Source organism: Podarcis muralis, chromosome 1 (genome assembly GCF_964188315.1).
Source record: "Podarcis muralis chromosome 1, rPodMur119.hap1.1, whole genome shotgun sequence".
Classification (NCBI taxonomy): domain Eukaryota; kingdom Metazoa; phylum Chordata; class Lepidosauria; order Squamata; family Lacertidae; genus Podarcis; species Podarcis muralis.
Window position 1 is genome coordinate 117,404,968 of NC_135655.1, and position 19,231 is coordinate 117,424,198.

The 19,231-nt window shown below is 45.6% G+C and overlaps 1 protein-coding gene across 1 annotated transcript in view; it reads right to left on the reverse strand.

The window, feature by feature from the left end:
• The window catches only part of MYO3B (myosin IIIB), a 252,794-nt gene that overhangs the window by 134,197 nt on the left and 99,366 nt on the right, over positions 1-19,231 (reverse strand). Inside the window, exons 12-19 of the mRNA XM_077917134.1 lie at positions 15,351-15,434; positions 14,030-14,232; positions 12,245-12,343; positions 8,129-8,243; positions 7,721-7,847; positions 6,986-7,196; positions 5,947-6,094; positions 4,284-4,437 (exon numbers count right to left, since the gene is read on the reverse strand). Of these exons, the coding sequence (XP_077773260.1) occupies positions 4,284-4,437; positions 5,947-6,094; positions 6,986-7,196; positions 7,721-7,847; positions 8,129-8,243; positions 12,245-12,343; positions 14,030-14,232; positions 15,351-15,434 (1,141 nt within the window). The remainder of the gene's footprint in view (positions 1-4,283; positions 4,438-5,946; positions 6,095-6,985; positions 7,197-7,720; positions 7,848-8,128; positions 8,244-12,244; positions 12,344-14,029; positions 14,233-15,350; positions 15,435-19,231) is intronic.

Below are 19,231 nucleotides of genomic sequence, written 5' to 3' on the forward strand. Positions count from 1 at the left end.
TAGTCAGTGATGCCTGAAGGGAGATGTGCTGGTCCCGGGGGCTAACCGAGAGGCGAGGTCCGAGTCCAGTCCAAGGTAAAGGGTGCAGTATGGAGACAGTCCGTCAAAGCTGAAGCTGGGCCCAAGGCAGGGAGTCGGGTGAGGTCAGGAGCTCAGGCAGGGAAGCAGGACAGAGTTCAGGCAGGAACTAGCAACCAACAATATTGCTCCTGCAACTTGAGACTGGGGCTGGCCGGCTTTTATCTCCTCTGAGGCATAGGGTGGCCCTGATCCTCTGGTGACTCGCCTCTCCTGGCCTGGAGGCGAGCACTCCTCCTGCGGGAACTTAGTTCCCTCCGCCTCTCTGCCCTGAGCCTCTGCAGCTCAGGAGAGGCTGGAGGATTACCGGACCCAGAGGCAACCTCAGCTTCCTCTGACGGGGCTGAGGGTGGAGCACCTGCAGGCAATGGGTCCTCCATCACCTCAGGAGCCAGAGCAGGCTCAGCTGATGCCTGCACCTGAGGACCCAGCACAGGTGAGGACCCTTCAGGCTCATGCCACAGCCCCGGCTCAGCTGGTTCTGGAGGCAGGGAATCCTGTGCAGGCTGGGATCCCTCAGGTTCAGCCTCTGAATCTGATTTCCAGGCCATCACAGGAGAAGGTGTGTTGTCCTTGGGTTGGGTTGTGGGTTTTTTTGCCAAAGTCCCTTGCCAAGCTTGAGCAAGGCCTGTAAAACAAGGTTGTCAACACTTGTGGTGGTGATGCTGTCACATCATGGGGCCTGTGGGTTCAGGGGCAAACCCCAGACTGGATCGGGGTGGGGGAAAGCCAAGGGAAAGAGCACTGGTGTTGATGCTACAGGATTAAGTCCCTGCATAAGAAAGCAGGGTCCAGCACAAAAACCAAACATTCAGGGTAAAGAAAGAAAACTGGTGTGGCCCCTTGTTCTTTTAGACCTGACACGACTACAGGTCCTTCTCCCCCACTCGTGGTCAACTAGTTAACATATTATAAAAACTGTGAAACTTCACAGTATTTTTTAAGCCTTAGGGACAATTCCAACATCTTTAATGACACTGTTTTTCCCTAGAAAGAGTCCTGATTTACAGTCGTACCTGGAATCCCAAACGCCTTCGTACTCGGACGTTTTGGCTCCCAAATGCTGCAAACCCGGGAGTGAGTGTTCTGGTTTGTAAATGTTCTTTGGAAGCCCAGTGTCCAACAAGGCTTCCATGGCCTCTGATTGGATACAGGAGCTTCCTGCAGCCAATCAGAAGCTGCAAGTTTCTGAACTTTTTGGAAGACTTCTGGAACGGATTCTGTTTGACTTCCGAGGTACGACTGTATTAGGTTTTCAACTGACCAATGTACAATCATAACAGGAGCTGGAGTCCAGCAATATCTAGGCAGTACCACCTTGGCTTTCCCTGCTATGTAGCAGTCACTACAGAAGTCCTGGCAGGTTGGTCAGTACAGTGGTACCTCGGGTTAAGTACTTAATTCATTCCGGAGGTCCGTTCTTAACCTGAAACTGTTCTTAACCTGAAGCCCCTGAAGCTAATGGGGCCTCCTGCTGCTGCCGTGCCGCCGGAGCACGATTTCTGTTCTCATCCTGAAGCAAAGTTCTTAACCCGAGGTACTATTTCTGGGTTAGCGGAGTCTGTAACCTGAAGCGTACGTAACCTGAAGCGTATGTAACCCGAGGTACCACTGTATTATCATCCCCATTGTACTGATGGTGGCAGTGGTGGGATTAAGGCAGAGAAGAAGAATAGCTTCTCTAAGGCCCAGTTCATTGAATACATGCCAGAGATTAAAATAAAAGTGCAAATAATTGTTTCACAATTCTGTCCTCTTAACGCCTATGCTTCTGTAGTTGCATTAAGGATGGCAAGACAGTTTATGGAAGGGGAGAGGCCTTTAAAGCTTAGAATGGCCAGATGTTTCACAAACTTGGCCTTTGAAGCTTAGAATGGCCAGATGTTTCACAAAGATCAAACTTTCTTAATTCTGCCAGCTTTATTGAATAATTTTGCCATGTCATGTGCAACTGCATTAATTTTCTTCACCTGACATTTATTTCATATTTGATATACAATTAGGTTTAGGACAACAGTTGACTAACATAAATAGGGCAAGGTAAAAAAAAATCAGTTTAGACATTAGCAGAAATAGCACCAGTGTCTATTTTCCTGCTATCACTACTGGAGCAGGAAGTCTAAGTAGAAAACAGAATTTGTTGTCGCAATATTAGCAGATGTCTAGGGTGGGTTGCGCAAATTTCCCAGTGTTTGACCAGCTGGCATAAATTGAGTAGCAACAAACAGTTTTTGTTTAATTAGTAGGGAGCCAGCCAAAGCCAACAGAGTGAACAAGTAGCCAAAAATAATATTAATAAATCTCTGTGCTGCTCTCACGAGTCCATTCCTGAATCACGCAACCATTTTTGATCCAGAGGAATCACTGCAAAGTGATCCACTTTTCACATTGCGAAATAGTTTCAGAGCTACTCTCAAATAAGCTCTGTATATGTAATCAATTTTCATGGAAAATGCTGATTTTCTAACCTTTTATTTTCTGCATGCGGCAAACAGCAGATGGGCCCTCAAGGAGATGCTTTCACGTGACCATGTCATTTTAGGCAATGGCGACATGAATCACCCCATGCTTTTTCTTTAACTCACTATTTCCGACGCAATGGTCTGGTCAGAGATAACCATTCACATCCAGAGATGCTGTTGCACAAGCAGAATGAACTTCCACTGGTGGGGTAAGGTAAAGGTAAAGGGACCCCTGACCATTAGGTTCAGTCGTGGCCGACTCTGAGGTTGCGGCGCTCATCTCGCTTTATTGGCCGAGTATGACTAAGCCGCTTCTGGCGAACCAGAGCAGCACATGGAAACGCCGTTTACCTTCCCACCGGAGCGGTACTTATTTATCTACTTGCACTTTGACGTGCTTTCGAACTGCTAGGTTGGGAGGAGCAGGGACTGAGCAACGGGAGCTCACCCCGTTGCGGGGATTCGAACCGCCGACCTTCTGATCAGCAAGCCCTAGGCTCTGTGGTTTAACCCACAGCGCCATCTGCATCCCCTGCCTTTTTGTGATTCTCTTTTCCTGCTATAGTGAGGGAAGGGATATCATTTTTATTTGTTCTTTTACTTTTTTTACAGATTGCTGTTTAAAAAATTGTGTAAATGTTTTGGGAGCTGCAGCATGAAAAGAAGTAAACTGGTCCCCTAACCCCCAGGAATAGGTTTTCAGGAGGGAAAGGGGACTGTGCCCTGGACAGGGAAGTGAGAGGATGGAAAGTTCTGTTGCATCAGAAGAGTTCTGCTCCAAAAGATATATACACAAATAAAGCTGTACTTGATGGATGAAAGGATCTATGATGTCTGACATGATTGAGAATCGTAGAGCCAGAGACAGAGAACTTTAAAGCGTTAAAATCGAGATGTGGAAAATATGGAAACAACGAGGAGAGGCAGGATTGAGATTTGGAGATATGCTTCAAGGTCCAGACTATGGGACTTCCGGGTTAGCACCAGCGATAATGGCGGATTCCCTCTGCTATCTGAGGGACTAGCTCCGCGGGATCGGGTCTGACCGCTGCGGCGAAGCGGGGACCCATCTAAAAATCACAGGAGGGTGAAGCCTGTGAGCGTGGGACTCAGCGGGCACCTTCAGCGCCCCCCCCAATCTGCAAAGGAACCCTCTTTTTGGGCTCCGGAGCAAAGCGGGGAGAGTGGCGCGGTGCTGTGAGTGACTGCTTCTTCCGCGGAGCGAAGCCGCACAGCCGTTATCGGAGAGACTATGGGAAGTCCTGAAAAATTAATAATTATAATTTGGATGATAATTTGGTCTTTTTTATTTTAGTTTTTTATTTTAATTGGATTATGATTTCATATGTTAATTGGATTTTTTTTACTGGAAAATTAATAAAAACAATTTAACAAAAGAAGAGTTCTGCTCCATTCATGGGACAGAAGCTAGCATCCAAGCCAATGACACCAGAAACGCCTATGGGTCTTCAAGGTGAGCTAATATTAACAGTGCTCATAGTAGATAACAGACCCCTATCAATTAAAACCAAAACCGAAAAGCAGTGAGCTGTATGGAAAAAATTCCAATTGGCAAAGCTCATGAAGAGCACATGGGGACTTAATAGGTTGACCAAAGCAACAGAAATTTAATACATGGTCATGAGTTAAAGCAATATGAAAATATCTATGGCCTTCTTTCTCTCCCCCGCCCCCCCCAAGTATATATAAAACCACAGTTGAGGATTGCTGGACATGGCGTACCAACTAAAGTAAGGTCTGTTGCCTGGGGAAATCGGCTTTCTTCATCAAGCAGAGAAAGTAGCCCCATTGGTTTCTGGAGGAACGTGTCTAGGAGTGGCCTGTTGTCTTCATAGTCAACCATAGGAGCATCAATTCCTTCATTCTGATATTCCATCTAAAGGAAGATTTATGAAAGTCAGCAAATTTAAGTGTCACCTCTACCAGCTGTCTCTTCTCGCTCAGTGTGATTTATTTACAAAGGTGACAACAGAGCGAGGCAAACCACTGCAACACACATTTTATCAGATGTTTAAATGAAGGTAGGTAAAGGGACCCCTGACCATTAGGTCCAATCATGGCCGACTCTGGGGTTGTGGAGCTCATCTCGCTTTATTGGCCGAGGGAGCCGGCGTACAGCTTCCGGGTCATGTGGCCAGCATGACTAAGCCGCTTCTGGCGAACCAGAGCAGCGCACAGAAACGCCGTTTACCTTCCTGCCAGAGCGGTACCTATTTATCTACTTGCACTTTGATGTGCTTTTGAACTGCTAGGTTGGCAGGAGCAGGGACTGAGCAACAGGTGCTCACCCCGTCGCGGGGATTCGAACCGCCGACCTTCTGATCGGCAAGTCCTAGGCTCTGTGGTTTAATCCACAGCGCCACCCGGGTCCTTTTCCAGGCATCTTGCAGACATCCCCCCCCCCCTTGGTTAACTTCCATATAATTAAAGCTTATACAACATTCATATTGTTGAAATATTGCAGAGATCGGTCATGCTTGTGTTGTGCCCAGCAATGGTATTCTGTTTTCACAAACACTACATGTGAAACCCGCTACAAGTTGCCAAGCCCAAATCGTTGGGGTCCAAGTTGTAGGATAAGTAGCTGTATATAACCAGCGTTCTGAAGATTAATGATTGAGACCATAGAGTAGGCTTAGCTAGGTCACCTTGGGAGGAAGGGTTATCAGACCTTTGTTCTTCCCATTCTACCACGTGAACCTAACCAGTAAGGAGGTCTATGAAGAATGCTCCAAACTCAGACCGCGTGGCTTAAGCAAGCTATCTTTCTGCTTCTATACAAATAATTTAGAAACATTTACCACTTTGGGACCTGAGTTTTCCTGCCTGTGTTTTTTATTACTGCTGCCTGGAAAAGCACATGGATCTGACCTTCAAAGAGTTTGTAAGTAAATGATTTTTAACTTCCAAACGTGTGGTCTCTTTCTATGCTAAGGGAAGAGGGGAACTCTGGAAGCAACTTAAACAGGGATGATTTAAAGGTCCACCAGCCTATATTTCCACACTTTACTTTGATGCATATTCTTTTGTGATTTTAAATCTCTGCTGGGGTTCTCTCACCAAAGAGTACTTGCCCCAAACCTGGATCCAGACATGCAAGGAATTCTCCTTTTATTATACACCATCTTTTTTGATCTTTAACCAAATAAAAATACCAACACAAATTTCATTAGTCACCTTATTGCTTTTCTCTTAAGTTTATATGGGAAGCCTCCCAATCAATATTTATATCTCGATATACCCAATATCACTCTAACCATATATAAAGGAGGAGATGAATTCGGAAGTTCCAGTCATCTCCTATAGTTCACTCCTCTCACAAGCCCAAAGTTTAGCCTAGAGACGTTGATACAGAGCTAGCCAACGGTAATTAAGTAAACCTTGCCTGCTCAAGTGCAAAGATGTGCTGATTGAAATAAAACTGGATCTGCTCATTTGCAATGTTTATGCACAGCTGTTCGAAAGAGTTCCTTGTGAAGTTCTCGAATCCGAAAATATCCAGTATACCAACATTCATTCCGCTTTCGGCATTGCTGGGTAGAAAAATATACAAAATCCATAACTGAAACACCATCATTGGAAACCAGTTTTGTAAATGCAAATTCAGCCCTAGTATCTGTTATATATTTTATCTTAATTGTGTGCAATTTATTGCTTTGAAAACTATTGAAAGGTATGACACTAAATAAAATAATCATGTAAAAAGTTGTGCAAGACTCTCAGCATTGAAAAGATATAGGAAGAATGCCTTGGCAGAAATGCAAATCGCGTTCTGCACTCCCTGAAAGTGCAAAACTATAGTTATTCACTGCACACGAAGTCCTTGCATTCAAGCCTGTGTGAACTGATCCACTAGATTATATAATTAAATGTTTCCATATACCCATAAAATAATTGTGCAGCACAATTCCTTATTTATCAATAGCTCACTAAATGCCATTTTATTATTTTGGGGATCTTAATGCAATTGGCATAATCCACTTACCTTGCAGTCCACCCCACAGCTAAGCTTTGTATATGAGCTGCTAAATCAGCTTAGGTAGTTTTTAGCGACAGTTTTAAGTGGGAGCACATCATGTTAAACGTTTTGTATGCTATAGCCTTATCATTAAAAGGACTTCAGCAGCTTTTCACCATAAAACAGACTAACTTTAAAAACATCGCTTTGTGATGTATTTTCAAAGAGCTGATGGGATTTTAACCCCACACTGATCCCCATTGACCTACTTGGTTAAATCCTAGCCAAGTCTTCGAAAACAATGGAGTTAACGTCCTGGAAACCAAAATGCAGAATCACAGCACGGAGGCCATTGAGAGGCATTATCTAAAACAAACAGTAAATTCCTCCCCGTAAAATAAAAAGAAATATATAGACACAGAAGACTCCACCAGCACGCATGCTGCTTGTTGATGTGTGGACTTGCCATATATTTTTATCAGGCTGCAGCAGGGTATTAATGCGATTTACGATCCAGCTGAAGAGTCGGCCATAAAGTGCCTTTGACATGGCATCCCGCACATCGGCTGCTTTGTCTACAGTGTTCGTCCGGATAATAGTCTCGCCTCGTGTCACAACGCAGTGAGAGGTGAGAGCTTCCTGGAGTTCCTCTGAGCCAATACTCAACAGGGCAGCGGCTGAAAGAGGACACACAGACATGTCAGGATGAGATGGGAGCTGTTGGCCTTGGCAGAAGAAGAAGAAGAAGAGTTTGGATTTGATATCCTGCTTTATCACTAACCGAAGGAGTCTCAAAGCGGCTAACATTCTCCTTTCCCTTCCTCCCCCACAACAAACACTCTGTGAGGTGAGTGGGGCTGAGAGACTTCAGAGAAGTGTGACTGGCCCAAGGTCACCCAGCAGCTGCATGTGGAGAAGTGGAGACGCGAACCCGGTTCCCCAGATTACGAGTCCACCGCTCTTAACCACTACACCACACTGGCTCTCGACATCTTGTGTGACATCTTTTCTTATGCATATTCTATTACTGCAGGGCTGGCGAACCTGTGGCTGTTGTTGGACTCCATCTCCCATCAGCCCCAGCCAGCACGGCTAACTGTCAGGAATGATGGGAGTTGTAGTCCAACAATACCTAGAAGGCCACAGGTTCCCCATCCCCGCCCTACAAGTCCTCTGAAGTACAATTCCCGCCAATATTTACCATTATCTAAGGCTTCAGCATTGGGCACTTCGCTTTTATCCGTTTGATGTTGTGAGGAAATGGCGGCAAATTCAATATTTCCTGTATTTAAGATCCCGGCCAGAATTCGGTACACTGAGTGCACTTCCTGCAAACAACAGGAAGGGCAAGAACTCTTCAGAAGTCAGAACTCCAAGCATCAGTAGACTTCAGACTCAACACTTTGAAGCCCACCCACACTCTGCAGACGGAGGATGTAACCGGTGGCGTAGTGTGGGAGGGCCAGAGGGGCAGTGGCCCCGGGTGCAAAATTCTGAGAGAGGTGCAACCAGGCACCAAGACAGGCTCCCTCAGCATGGCTGAGCTCCTGCCGCCTTCTGGAGCAAGACAAGTATCTTTGTGGCAGCAGATTGAAAAGTCACTACTTACCTCATCCGTAAACCCGATGATCCTGAAGCAATGCTGAATTGCGTCAAACTGTGTCCCATAGGATTCTTTACTAATAATGTCATGCATCACCCTTCCTGTGTCATTATCAATGTACCTAAATAAAAAAGAGATAAGAGTCATTCTTCATTCCTGAGAAGGAAGGTGTTGACGCTGGAGGCTGTCTAGAAGACAAACCCAGCAGGTACAGAAGTCCTTCTTGGGAACTCTACATTTGTAAGATCATTGGAAATTTGCACTCTGCACGCACACAGAGACACTCACAGATTCATCCTTTGGAGAGCTGAACCACAAAACGGAAAAGGGGTTTGGGAGCTGAGCCTTGTGCTCAGATTAAGCCTTGATGGAAGCTTGATTTCAATTAAATTGAACTCAGTACGTTGTACCCAATGGTATATTTGCGCTAGTGAAAAGCACTTCTACTTGTGCAAGGCATGGCACCCAATTTTCACTGACCTCCCTACACCATCAGCTGCAGTCCTCTTGCAACATATTTAAAATTATTCTGGGTGGTCTCTCACTAAATTGCTAGTCAAAAATTTGAAGGAAGAGGGGAAAATGGAGTTAGAACAGAATATTGAGATTGAAGTCCATAAAAAGGTCAAGTATTTAGGGATTTGGTTAACATCAAGAACCATAAACCTATTTAAAAACAATTATGAAAATTTTTGGCTTGAGGTACCTCAAGATACCTGGAGATGCTGGAATTGAACATAGGACCTTCTGCATGCAGAATAGGCTTATCCACTGATCTACAGCCCTTTCGAAAAGGCTGATAGACACACACTTGAAGCAGCAAGTGTCTTGGTGGTTTTCACTGAAAGCAAGGCTACAAACAGCAAACTGGGGGATAGGCAAAACCTGCTTACCCTTCCTTTCCTCACAAAACTAGATCGAAAAGTTTTAGCCACTAATAACATTGTTGAAAACTGCTTTTCTTACTCCCATATATGTGAATGACTCTTTCACTACGGTGAAGAGAAAAGCACTGCATCTGGGGTGAAATGAAAACCTATCTTCCTCTTCTGACACTGCGTAGCCTCATGGGGATTCAACATAACCCTATGTGCAAACAGAGAGAGAGAGAGAGAGAGAGAGAGAGAGAGAGATTATCTCCTCTCTGCCTATCCTATAAAGGTAAAGGTACCCCTGCCCGTGCCGGCCAGTCTTGACAGACTCTAGGGTTGTGCGCCCATCTCACTCAAGAGGCCGGGGGCCAGCGCTGTCCGGAGACACTTCCGGGTCACGTGGCCAGCGTGACATCGCTGCTCTGGCGAGCCAGAGCCGCACACGGAAACGCCGTTTACCTTCCCGCTAGAAAGCGGTCCCTATTTATCTACTTGCACCCGGGGGTGCTTTCGAACTGCTAGGTTGGCAGGCGCTGGGACCGAACAACGGGAGCGCACCCCGCTGAGGGGATTCGAACCGCCGACCTTTCGATCGGCAAGCCCTAGGCGCTGAGGCTTTTACCCACAGCGCCACCCGCGTCCCTATCTGCCTATCCTATAATGTTCAGCAAACTGGCCACTGTAGTTGTCCAAAGAGTTGCCATGATGCTGTTATTTTGAAATGGGTATTTCTAGACAATAAAACCAGACAAGTTCATAAAGTTAATGTAGAAAACAACAACAACACACACTTGAAAGTTGACACAATGGAATACGTAAATGCAACTCCGTCCTTACAGGCCAATTACCCAAGTAATAATAATGTACAGATTTAAAAACAATTCATTTGGGTTTATTTGCATAATGTTAACACGTACCATTAACTCTGCAAGCAACTATTTTGGAAAACAAAACAGATGCAATTCAAGAGAGTGGGAAAAAAGCTCTTAGTTTTATTTTTGATCCACACAGTTAAAAGGGTGGGGAATCAATTTAGCCCAGCAGCCCAAATCTCGACCTCTTCTACCTGCCGTGAGCAAACTTGACAGGTGGGGAGGACTAGCCACTTGTCAATCATCTAGGGTCACGGCAATTTCAGGTGAATGACATCAATCACATTTCAAAGGAGGACATTGAAGCACAACCTCATTTGAAGATGTTCTCCAAGTATTAGGCAAAGAGGATCCCTTTAGGTGACTATCAGCTGATGGTCATTTAGGGGGAGAAGTATCTTCAGTTGGGAGAATATTCTTAAAATTGTGGAATTGGAAAGGGCCCCATCTAGTCTAACCCCCGGCCTAACATGGGGCTCAAACCCACAATTTTCAGATTTTATCTCTTGCTCTACTGACTGAGCTAACATAACGCTGCACAAGGGAATCCATCAAAAGCGGACCACCGGGTGGATTTCAACCCCCATTACAGCATGGACTCTTGTTGCGAAAGACATTTAGTTCTCTAGAACTTTTAAAAAACATGCACACATTATGCACAAAGGCATACAACATATATTCATGATACAGGTAAAGGTAAAGGTAAAGGGACCCCTCACCATTAGGTCCAGTCATGGCCGACTCGGGGGTTGCGCGCTCATCTCGCTCTATAGGCCAATGGAGCCGGCTTCCGGGTCATGTGGCCTGTATGACTAAGCCACTTCTGGTGAACCAGAGCAGCGCACAGAAACACCGTTTACCTTCCCGCCGGAGCGGTACCTATTTATCTACTTGCACTTTGCCATGCTTTCGAACTGCTAGGTTGGCAGGAGCTGGGACCAAGCAACAGGAGCTCACCCCGTCGCGGGGATTCGAACCGCCGACCTTCTGATCAGCAAGCCCTAGGCTCTGTGGTTTAACCCACAGCGCCACCCGCGTCCCTACATGATGCAGGTACCTCTTCCTTTTTATTGTTTCTGAGGCAGTCAATATACCCTTGTTTTAAAAGTAACATGAAATTTAAAATTCTCCTCCCTCCTGAAATTGTATTGACTTTTAATTAAACTGTCCCATGAGATGGGATGCAAAGTTAAAACTGAACTTTGAAATCAAGGAGGCGAGAGTGGCTGCATTCCTAACCCCACTTACTTGAGAGTAATAATAATAATAATAATAATAATAATAATAATATATTCACATGTCATCCATCTGACTGGGTTGCCCCAGCCACTCTGCGCAGCTTCCAACAAATTATAAAACCACTGTAGAACAGCAAACATCAAAAACTTCCCTGAATTTAACGGGACCGAGTTCTGAGTAGACATGGTTAGGTTTGCAGCCATAGATGACTTCGTGATGGGGCCATGAGCTGCTTCATTAACAAGGGAGGAAAAGCTGATCTGTTGGTGGCTGAGATTAAAGCTATGGTTTTCCCAGTAGTGATGTATGGAAGTGAGAGCTGGACCATAAAGAAGGCTGATTGCCGAAGAATTGATGCTTCTGAATTATGGTGCTGGAGGAGACTCTTGAGAGTCCCATGGACTGCAAGAAGCTCAAACCTATCCGTTCTTAAGGAAATCAGCCCCGAGTGCTCACTGGAAGGACAGATCCTGAAGCTGAGGCTCCAATACTTTGGCCACCTCATGAGAAGAGAAGACTCCCTGGAGAAGACCCTGATGTTGGGAAAGATGGAGGGCACAAGGAGAAGGGGACGACAGAGGATGAGATGGTTGGACAGTCTTCTCGAAGCTACAAACATGAGTTTGACCAAACTGCAGGAGGCAGTGGAAGACAGGAGTGCCTGGTCCATGGGGTCACGAAGAGTCGGACACGACTAAACGACTAAACAACAACAACTGTGTACTAAAGCTAAAAACTAAAGTTTAAAAAAGTATATGGAAAACAAGCTTGTGCAAAATAGGCCAACTGCAGTTCAACAGAAAATAACAAAGTGAACTGAGGTATGTTTGTACATCATTGTTTACAGGTCTATGCCTGGCAGTTGGACAGAACTGCAAGGCCCCACCTTGTCCTGTCCTCTACCTGATATATTCCCCATGATGTCAGGTGTAGAGCAGGTGGGCATGGCTTAGCCAAAACAGCATCGCAGGTCAAATTCCCATCTTATTTATCCGCTTTTACACATGAGAGGCTGACAAAGGTTCCTTAAGGATTGGGGAAGGGTTAATGGATATTCTAACTCAAGCATCAAGCTGGAAGCAACAGCTAATCAATAGCTAATTACATCTGGCATTAAAATCAAATTAGTAATGGGTTACCTGGGAGGCTTTTTCTCAGGCAGCTTATATTCAAAGAGTTTTTTCTGGTGATAAAGGCCAGCATATATATAATAAAATATGTGGAAGTTTTTCTCCCCTCTGTTAAAGAAAAAAAAAAGTTACTTTTATGGCTTATATCGTAATGTATTAAATATGTCATACCTCTATATTCAACACTTTTATTACACGTGCAAACTTATGTATATTACATATACCTACATCCATTGTGCATATGCCTATTCTCACAACCGCACTGTTTCTCTTGGGAGGTAAAGGTAAAGGTAAAGGGACCCCAGACCATTAGGTCCAGTTGTGACCGACTCTGGGGTTGTGGCGCTCATCTCACTTTATTGGCTGAGGGAGCTGGCGTACAGCTTCCAGGTCATGTGGCCAGCATGACTAAGCCGCTTCTGGCGAACCAGAGCAGCGCACGGAAACGCCGTTTACCTTCCCGCCGGAGCGGTACCTATTTATCTACTTGCACTTTGACGTGCTTTTGAACTGCTAGGTTGGTAGGAGCAGGGACCGAGCAATGGGAGCTTATCCCGTCGCGGGGATTTGAACCGCCGGCCTTCTGATCGGCAAGTCCTAGGTTCTGTGGATTAACCCACAGCACCACCTGCGTCCCCTCTCTTGGGAGAGCATTCCACAAATAGGAGGACACCCGTGAAAAGTTCTTCTCATGTTGCTATTCTCTGCACCTCCCTCAGATGAGGAACATGGACAATTGCCTCTGATGCAGATTATAGGATCTGGGTTGGTTTATGTAGAAAGAGGTGGCCCTTACGCTATCGGGGTCCTGAGTAGCATAATGTGTTATAGGTCGAAACCAGCACTTTTAATTCAGTCTGGAAACTAATTAGTAGCTGGTGCAGTCGGGCCAGGATGAGTGTGCCCCGTCCTGGAGGCTAGGCGATTGTTATCTGATTTTTATCAGAAAGCCTGAAAAGTTTTACCGCTTAGCCCACAGGATAGCATCTATTATTTTGTTTCAACTATAGACTTATTATACTTCTACGGACTTTCAAAGATTGACAGACGTGTGTTCACTTGATTTCAAATATATTAGAGAATTTACAAGTGTACACATTTTGGTTTTGTTATACTAAATTATGTATAATATGCAATAAGAATTGCAGTGCTATCTAGTATACTGGTCATTGTGTTGCTTGTGTTGTTTGTTGTGTTAAGCTTGCAACACAGGGGTTTGTTGTTCTGTACCGGTGAGCAACCTGGCTGCAAATACAGTGGTACCTCGGGTTAAGAACTTAATTCGTTCTGGAGGTCTGTTGTTAACCCGAAACTGTTCTTAACCTGAAGCACCACTTTAGCTAATGAGGCTTCCTGCTGCTGCTGCTGTGCCGCCGGAGCACGATTTCTGTTCTCATCCTGAAGCAAAGTTCTTAACCTGAGGTAATATTTCTGGGTTAGCAGAGTCTGTAACCTGAAGCGTATGTAACCCAAGGTACCACTGTACTGTACTTTTCCATGTATAAGACTAGATTTTTTTACTCTAAAACAGGGTTAGAAATCAGGGGGGAGGGACTCTTATACACGGATAGTGCCTATGCATATTTAAATTTGAGTCCCCAAAAGTAGGGGGCGTCTTATACATAGGGGCATCTTATACACAGAAAAATATGGTATGCTTGATCTGTGATAATGCCTCTTGCTTGGAAGAAATTGCATTGAAAATATTGCCCTACGTGTGTGTGTTTTCTAGGAAGGTAAAATTGTTTCTAACTGAGGGGCGGGTGGGAGCGAAATATTCATATTTATACCTACACAGCTTGTTTTATAACTCTGGATTTTTCCAGTAGATATTCGGAAATCTTTGCTCCCATGACGGCTCCTGTTGGTGTAAACATCATTTCCAGGTATTTCCCAAAACGGCTGGAGTTGTCATTGATGGCAGTGCAGGCATTTCCAAAGGCTTCAACCAGGGGGTTCACCTGGAGAATCTTCTCCCTCAAAGCACGATTGCTAGCCTTCACAGATGGGAACAGGTTACAAGGGATTCCCCAGCTGAACAAAGTTTGCTTAAAACATGAAGATCTCTTTACCCCGAAGACTTATAATCATAGCTGTCAACTTACAGATTTGAAAATAAGGGACCAGCAGCCTCAAAAATAAGGGATCAGCAGCCAAAATAAGGGATTTTAGTCAACCAGCAGCCAAACGAAGCCTCAAGCGGTGTTTCCCACAGCGCAGCAACCCGGCAAAGGGGATGCAGCAAGGAAAACCACCGTCACCTCTCTGCTGGGAAGCGCTGAGAAAAGATGAGTCCCCAGGCAATGCGGCCGATTTGATTGGCACAAGGCATGCAAGATCCACCCCCCAGTCGTTTTTAGACTCCTTATTGGGTGAGCAACGCAGCCAAGCAACACAGCTGGAGCCTCCCTCCTCCCTGGCCGGCAGGGAGGGAGGGAGAGGAGCTGCTTCCTTTGAAACCCGGGAAATTTAAGAGACATCATCAATAAGGGACAGCAGCGGGACACGGCGCTGGGATAAGGGACTTTCCCGCCAAATAAGGGACGGTTGACAGCTATGCCTATAATCCACAGGTTTTGTATGACATTGCCAATAATCCTTAAGATGCACCCCTCAACTCACCTGTGTTGTTTGCAACCCTATAAAATCTTGCTTTCCCCAGCCACTACCACACCTGCTTTTGCAACCAGGCAGGATCTATAAGCGGAACTGCATGAAAGGAACGTTTGCATCTCATGCTAACCTGTGGCTAAGCATTATGAGATCAAATCTAATGGAGCACCAGGACCACACACTCCCCTCCTGCTCCCCCCAGCATAGCGGTGAGGAGGACTCCGGAATCTTTCACTCCCGTTTTTGACTAATCGCTTTGCAGCTTAGTGTGACATCAAAGCCCAGGCAAACTGCAGTTAATGTTAACGATGAGTGACTAAAACAAGCCGACTTCAAACTGTGGCCAATTGAAAACAGAAGCAGACATTTCCAACCGTCTCCTTGCAGCCATGCTGGAGGAGAACGATGGGAAGGGGAGCATGATTTTAGCGCTGTGGACAAACGCAGGCAGTACTTTGCACCGCTGACAGACATTCATGCTACCATGGCAGTCAATAGATACCTTTCCCAAGAAGGTCAAATGCTGCACAATGAGATGGGCACTTTCGGTCTTCCCAGCACCGCTCTCTCCGCTGATGATAATGCACTGGCACAAAAAACAGAGGAAAATATGCATCATTTACAGCTCCAGTGGTTAATCTCCCCAGACATGCACCTTAACAGACCATTAAGGCAGCAGAGCATCTTCAATTTGGCTGCCTTTGCAGAGATCAGCAAAATATTGCATCATCATCATCATCATATATTATTTATACCCCATCCATCTGTTTGGGTTTCCCCAGCCACTCTGGGCAGCTTCCAACAAAATATTAAAATACAATGGTCTGTCAAACGTTAAAAGCTTCCCTAAACAGGGCTGCCTTCAGATGTCTTCTAAAAGTCTGGTAGTTGTTTTTCTCTTTGACATCTGTTGGGAGGGCGTTCCACAGGGTGGGTGCCACTACCGAGAAGGCCCTCTGCCTGGTTCCCTGTAACTTGGCTTCTCACAGGGAGGGAACCGCCAGAAGGCCCTCGGCGCTGAACCTCAGCATCCGGGCAGAATGATGGGGGTGGAGACGCTCCTTCAGGTATATTGGACCTCTCTTGCTTCTTGCACAATGATAGGCATTGGGTTAAATAACAATAAAATCAGTGGGAAAAGCCAAAAGTATAGTCAGTTTAAAAGCACATATGATACCAAATGCACCTGCCTCCACGTAATGCTACAACGTCATGTTATAGCATTATATTCCTCAACCAAGAAGAATGTCGTCAATTAGTGTGATTAATGTGTGAAATATCAGGACTGGGAACATTTCAAGATGAACAATCATCCTCTCTTGACCAGCAGAGTCCTTCTTTCTTTGAATCTAACCTGGTATCCACCAAAGGTTTGGCACTACATCATACATGACCATTGGCCTTGCTGGCCCGAGTTATTGGGATTTATAGTACAAAACACCTGGAAGAAACCAGGTTGGGGTACAGAGAAGTCCCTTTACATTACCTGAAATGTCAGCCACAGAACCTTTCAGGCCTGGTCGTTCCAGGTCAAGAGTTGGCACGAAAATGAGCCAAGCAAACATAGAATCGTGAAGCTGGAAGGGACCACATGAGACTCTATTGCTGGTCATCTCATTCAAATTGAAAAAATGGCTGTGCCAAATCAACAAGGCTAGGATCAGATTGCCTCTGTGTGATGGCCTGGGATTTGGACTCGGAGGCTGAACCTGAGGAATCCCAGCCTGCACAGGAGTCCCTGCCTCCAGAACCAGCTGAGCCGGGGCTGGGGCTTGAGCCTGAAGGGTCCTCACCTGTGCTGGATCCTCAGGTGCAGGCACCAGCTGAGTCTGCTCTGGCTCCTGAGGTGATGGAGGACCCATTGCCTGCAGGTGCTCCACTCTCAGCCCCGTCAGGGGAGGAGGAGGTTGCCTCTGGGTCCGGTAATCCTCCAGCCTCTCCTGAGCTACAGAGGCTCAGGGCAGAGAGGCGGAAGGAACTAAGCAGGAGAGTGCTCGCCTCCAGGCCAGGAGAGGCGAGTCACCTGTGGACCGGGGCCGCCCTATGCCTCGGGGCAGATAAAAGCCAGCCAGCCCTAGTCCCAAGTTGCGGGAGCAACATTGTTGGTAGCCTGTTCCTGCCTGCACCCTGTCCTGTTTTTCTGCCAGAGTTCCTGACCTCACCCGACTCCCTGCCTTGGACCCTGCTTCAGCTTTGATGGACAGCCTCCATACTGCACCCTCGACCTCAGACTGGACTCGACCTCACCGCACGGTTAACCCTTGGGACCAGCACACTCTGGCTGCCCTGGAATCAACCTTTGTCAGATAGCTGCTGTGGACTACCATATTTATACAGCTTGTTCCCTTTGCTGCAACTTGAGCCAAGTGGGCCTGAGTCATGGAAGTCAGCTTCCATTAGATATATGAAAGTGTAAGGATCAAAAACCACTAAGTGCAGCTAGAGGATGCATGCTGTATCTTGACAGGAATGGTGTTCCACAGAGCAGGGGCAGCCACACTGAAGGCCCTGTTCCAAATTACGAGGGTGGTGGTCAGATCTCTTTGGAACTTGCGGGAGAAGTTCTCCGGCAAACGTCAGTGTGACCTACTGGGTAAGTAAGAGAGAAAGCAGTCTCTCAAAATTTGAACTTTTTGAAAGACATCCTGGGAATCCATTGAAGGGTACAGTATAAACCAAATAAATATTTAAGTTTCATTTGTTTGTTTTGAATTTATATACTGCCCTATCCTCGGAGGTCTCAGGGCAGTTCACAGAAAAGATCACAACATATAAAATTAAAATAAAATAATAACCCAATAACAGCCGCACAAAAAGAGCCACATTTTAAAAGGGTATAGGATGTCAATCAGGTCAACCAAAGGCCTGGTTAAAAATGAACATTTTTGCCTGGCGCCTAAAGCTGTATAATGAAGGCGCCAGGCGAATTTCTCTGGGGAGAGTATTCCACAGACAGGGAGCCACTGCAGAGAAGGCCCATTCTCATGTTGCCACCCTCTGAACCTCTTGAGGAGGAGACACACGAAGGAGGGCCTCAGAAGATGATCTCAGGGTCTGGGTAGCTTCATATGGAAAGAGGCGTCCTTGAGGTATTGTGGTCCTGAGCCATTTAAGGCTTTATAGCTTAAAACCAGCACTTTGAACTTGGTATTATGGTGGTGGAAGGAGGGAGCCAAATGGCCAGTTGTTGTTTCTGGCAGCAGCCATACATTTGCTGTAGTATCTCACGTGGTTCTCCTGGAGCATCTCAGAAGAACAACCATCCTCATTCTTTGGCTGTGCTGCTTTTGAAAATGTTGGTCCTCCCAAATGATCACCGTAACTAATGCATTCTGAAATCCTCACATACTGTATATTTTAACTCTTTCTCCATTCAGGCTTCAAACTGGGTCCACCACTGTTTCTAAAGTGCCATATCCCTGTATTTATTTTCTGGGGGTTCTTTAAAATGCGTATCTAAAAATATACCGACTCGGGATTATTGTACAATCCTGCGGCAAACCATGCCAAGGATAAAACTGACAAATTAAAAGCGCTGCCTTTTGTTAGAGCCAGCAGCCATCTCTGCGTGCCATAGTTCATGTGAAAAAGTCTTGCAAGATTGCAATCTTTGGGATATAAAGACTCCTGTTTCTGCAGCACTCGACTGCATTTTCATTAAAATCATTGCCATATAATTGGATTTGTGTCCTCATTACAGTTATATTAGAAGTATCCCTATTGTGTTTTTACCATGAAAATGAGTGATCACAGAGTTAATGACTCTTACTTTCTTTGACTTATAGTCACAAGAGTCTGGTACTTCCTAGCCTTCTCCCAAAGTCCACCAATGCACATCTGACCTAAAGGGAGGCATAAATTGCTCTCTTGGCAGCATGCAAATTAATTATTACATGCCCTGGTGATTGAAACCCTGAGTCAGATTAGAAGCCTGCCTACAACACAGACTTAAACTAGGGAAATTAATTAGTCATTCCCTTTCCTGAAAGAACTCAGGGAACTATAGTTCTTTTCATCCACCCTAGTCTACCTGTCTGACCCAGGTCTGCATCAATATACCCTTAAGTGTTCTACATTGTTTTTAACAAGCTGTGTCATAGGTGGGGGCATTCACTAGTGCACTGCAGGTCCAGCAGCAGATAGCTTCTTGCCCCAATACAAGGAACATTAAACATAATCCCATGAGTTGCTGTGCATGAATAATCTGACCCACAAAATGTTACCTGTGGGAATAATGAAGCTGAATTTAAAATATCTTGATTTTGACTCCAGATTTCCCCCCAACTGCAGCCTCTAGGATACATATTTTCAATTTTGTATGCATCGGGTTCAAATTCAAAACCATAGGTATACACTTCAAAGCCATGATGTTTGGAGTAGTGC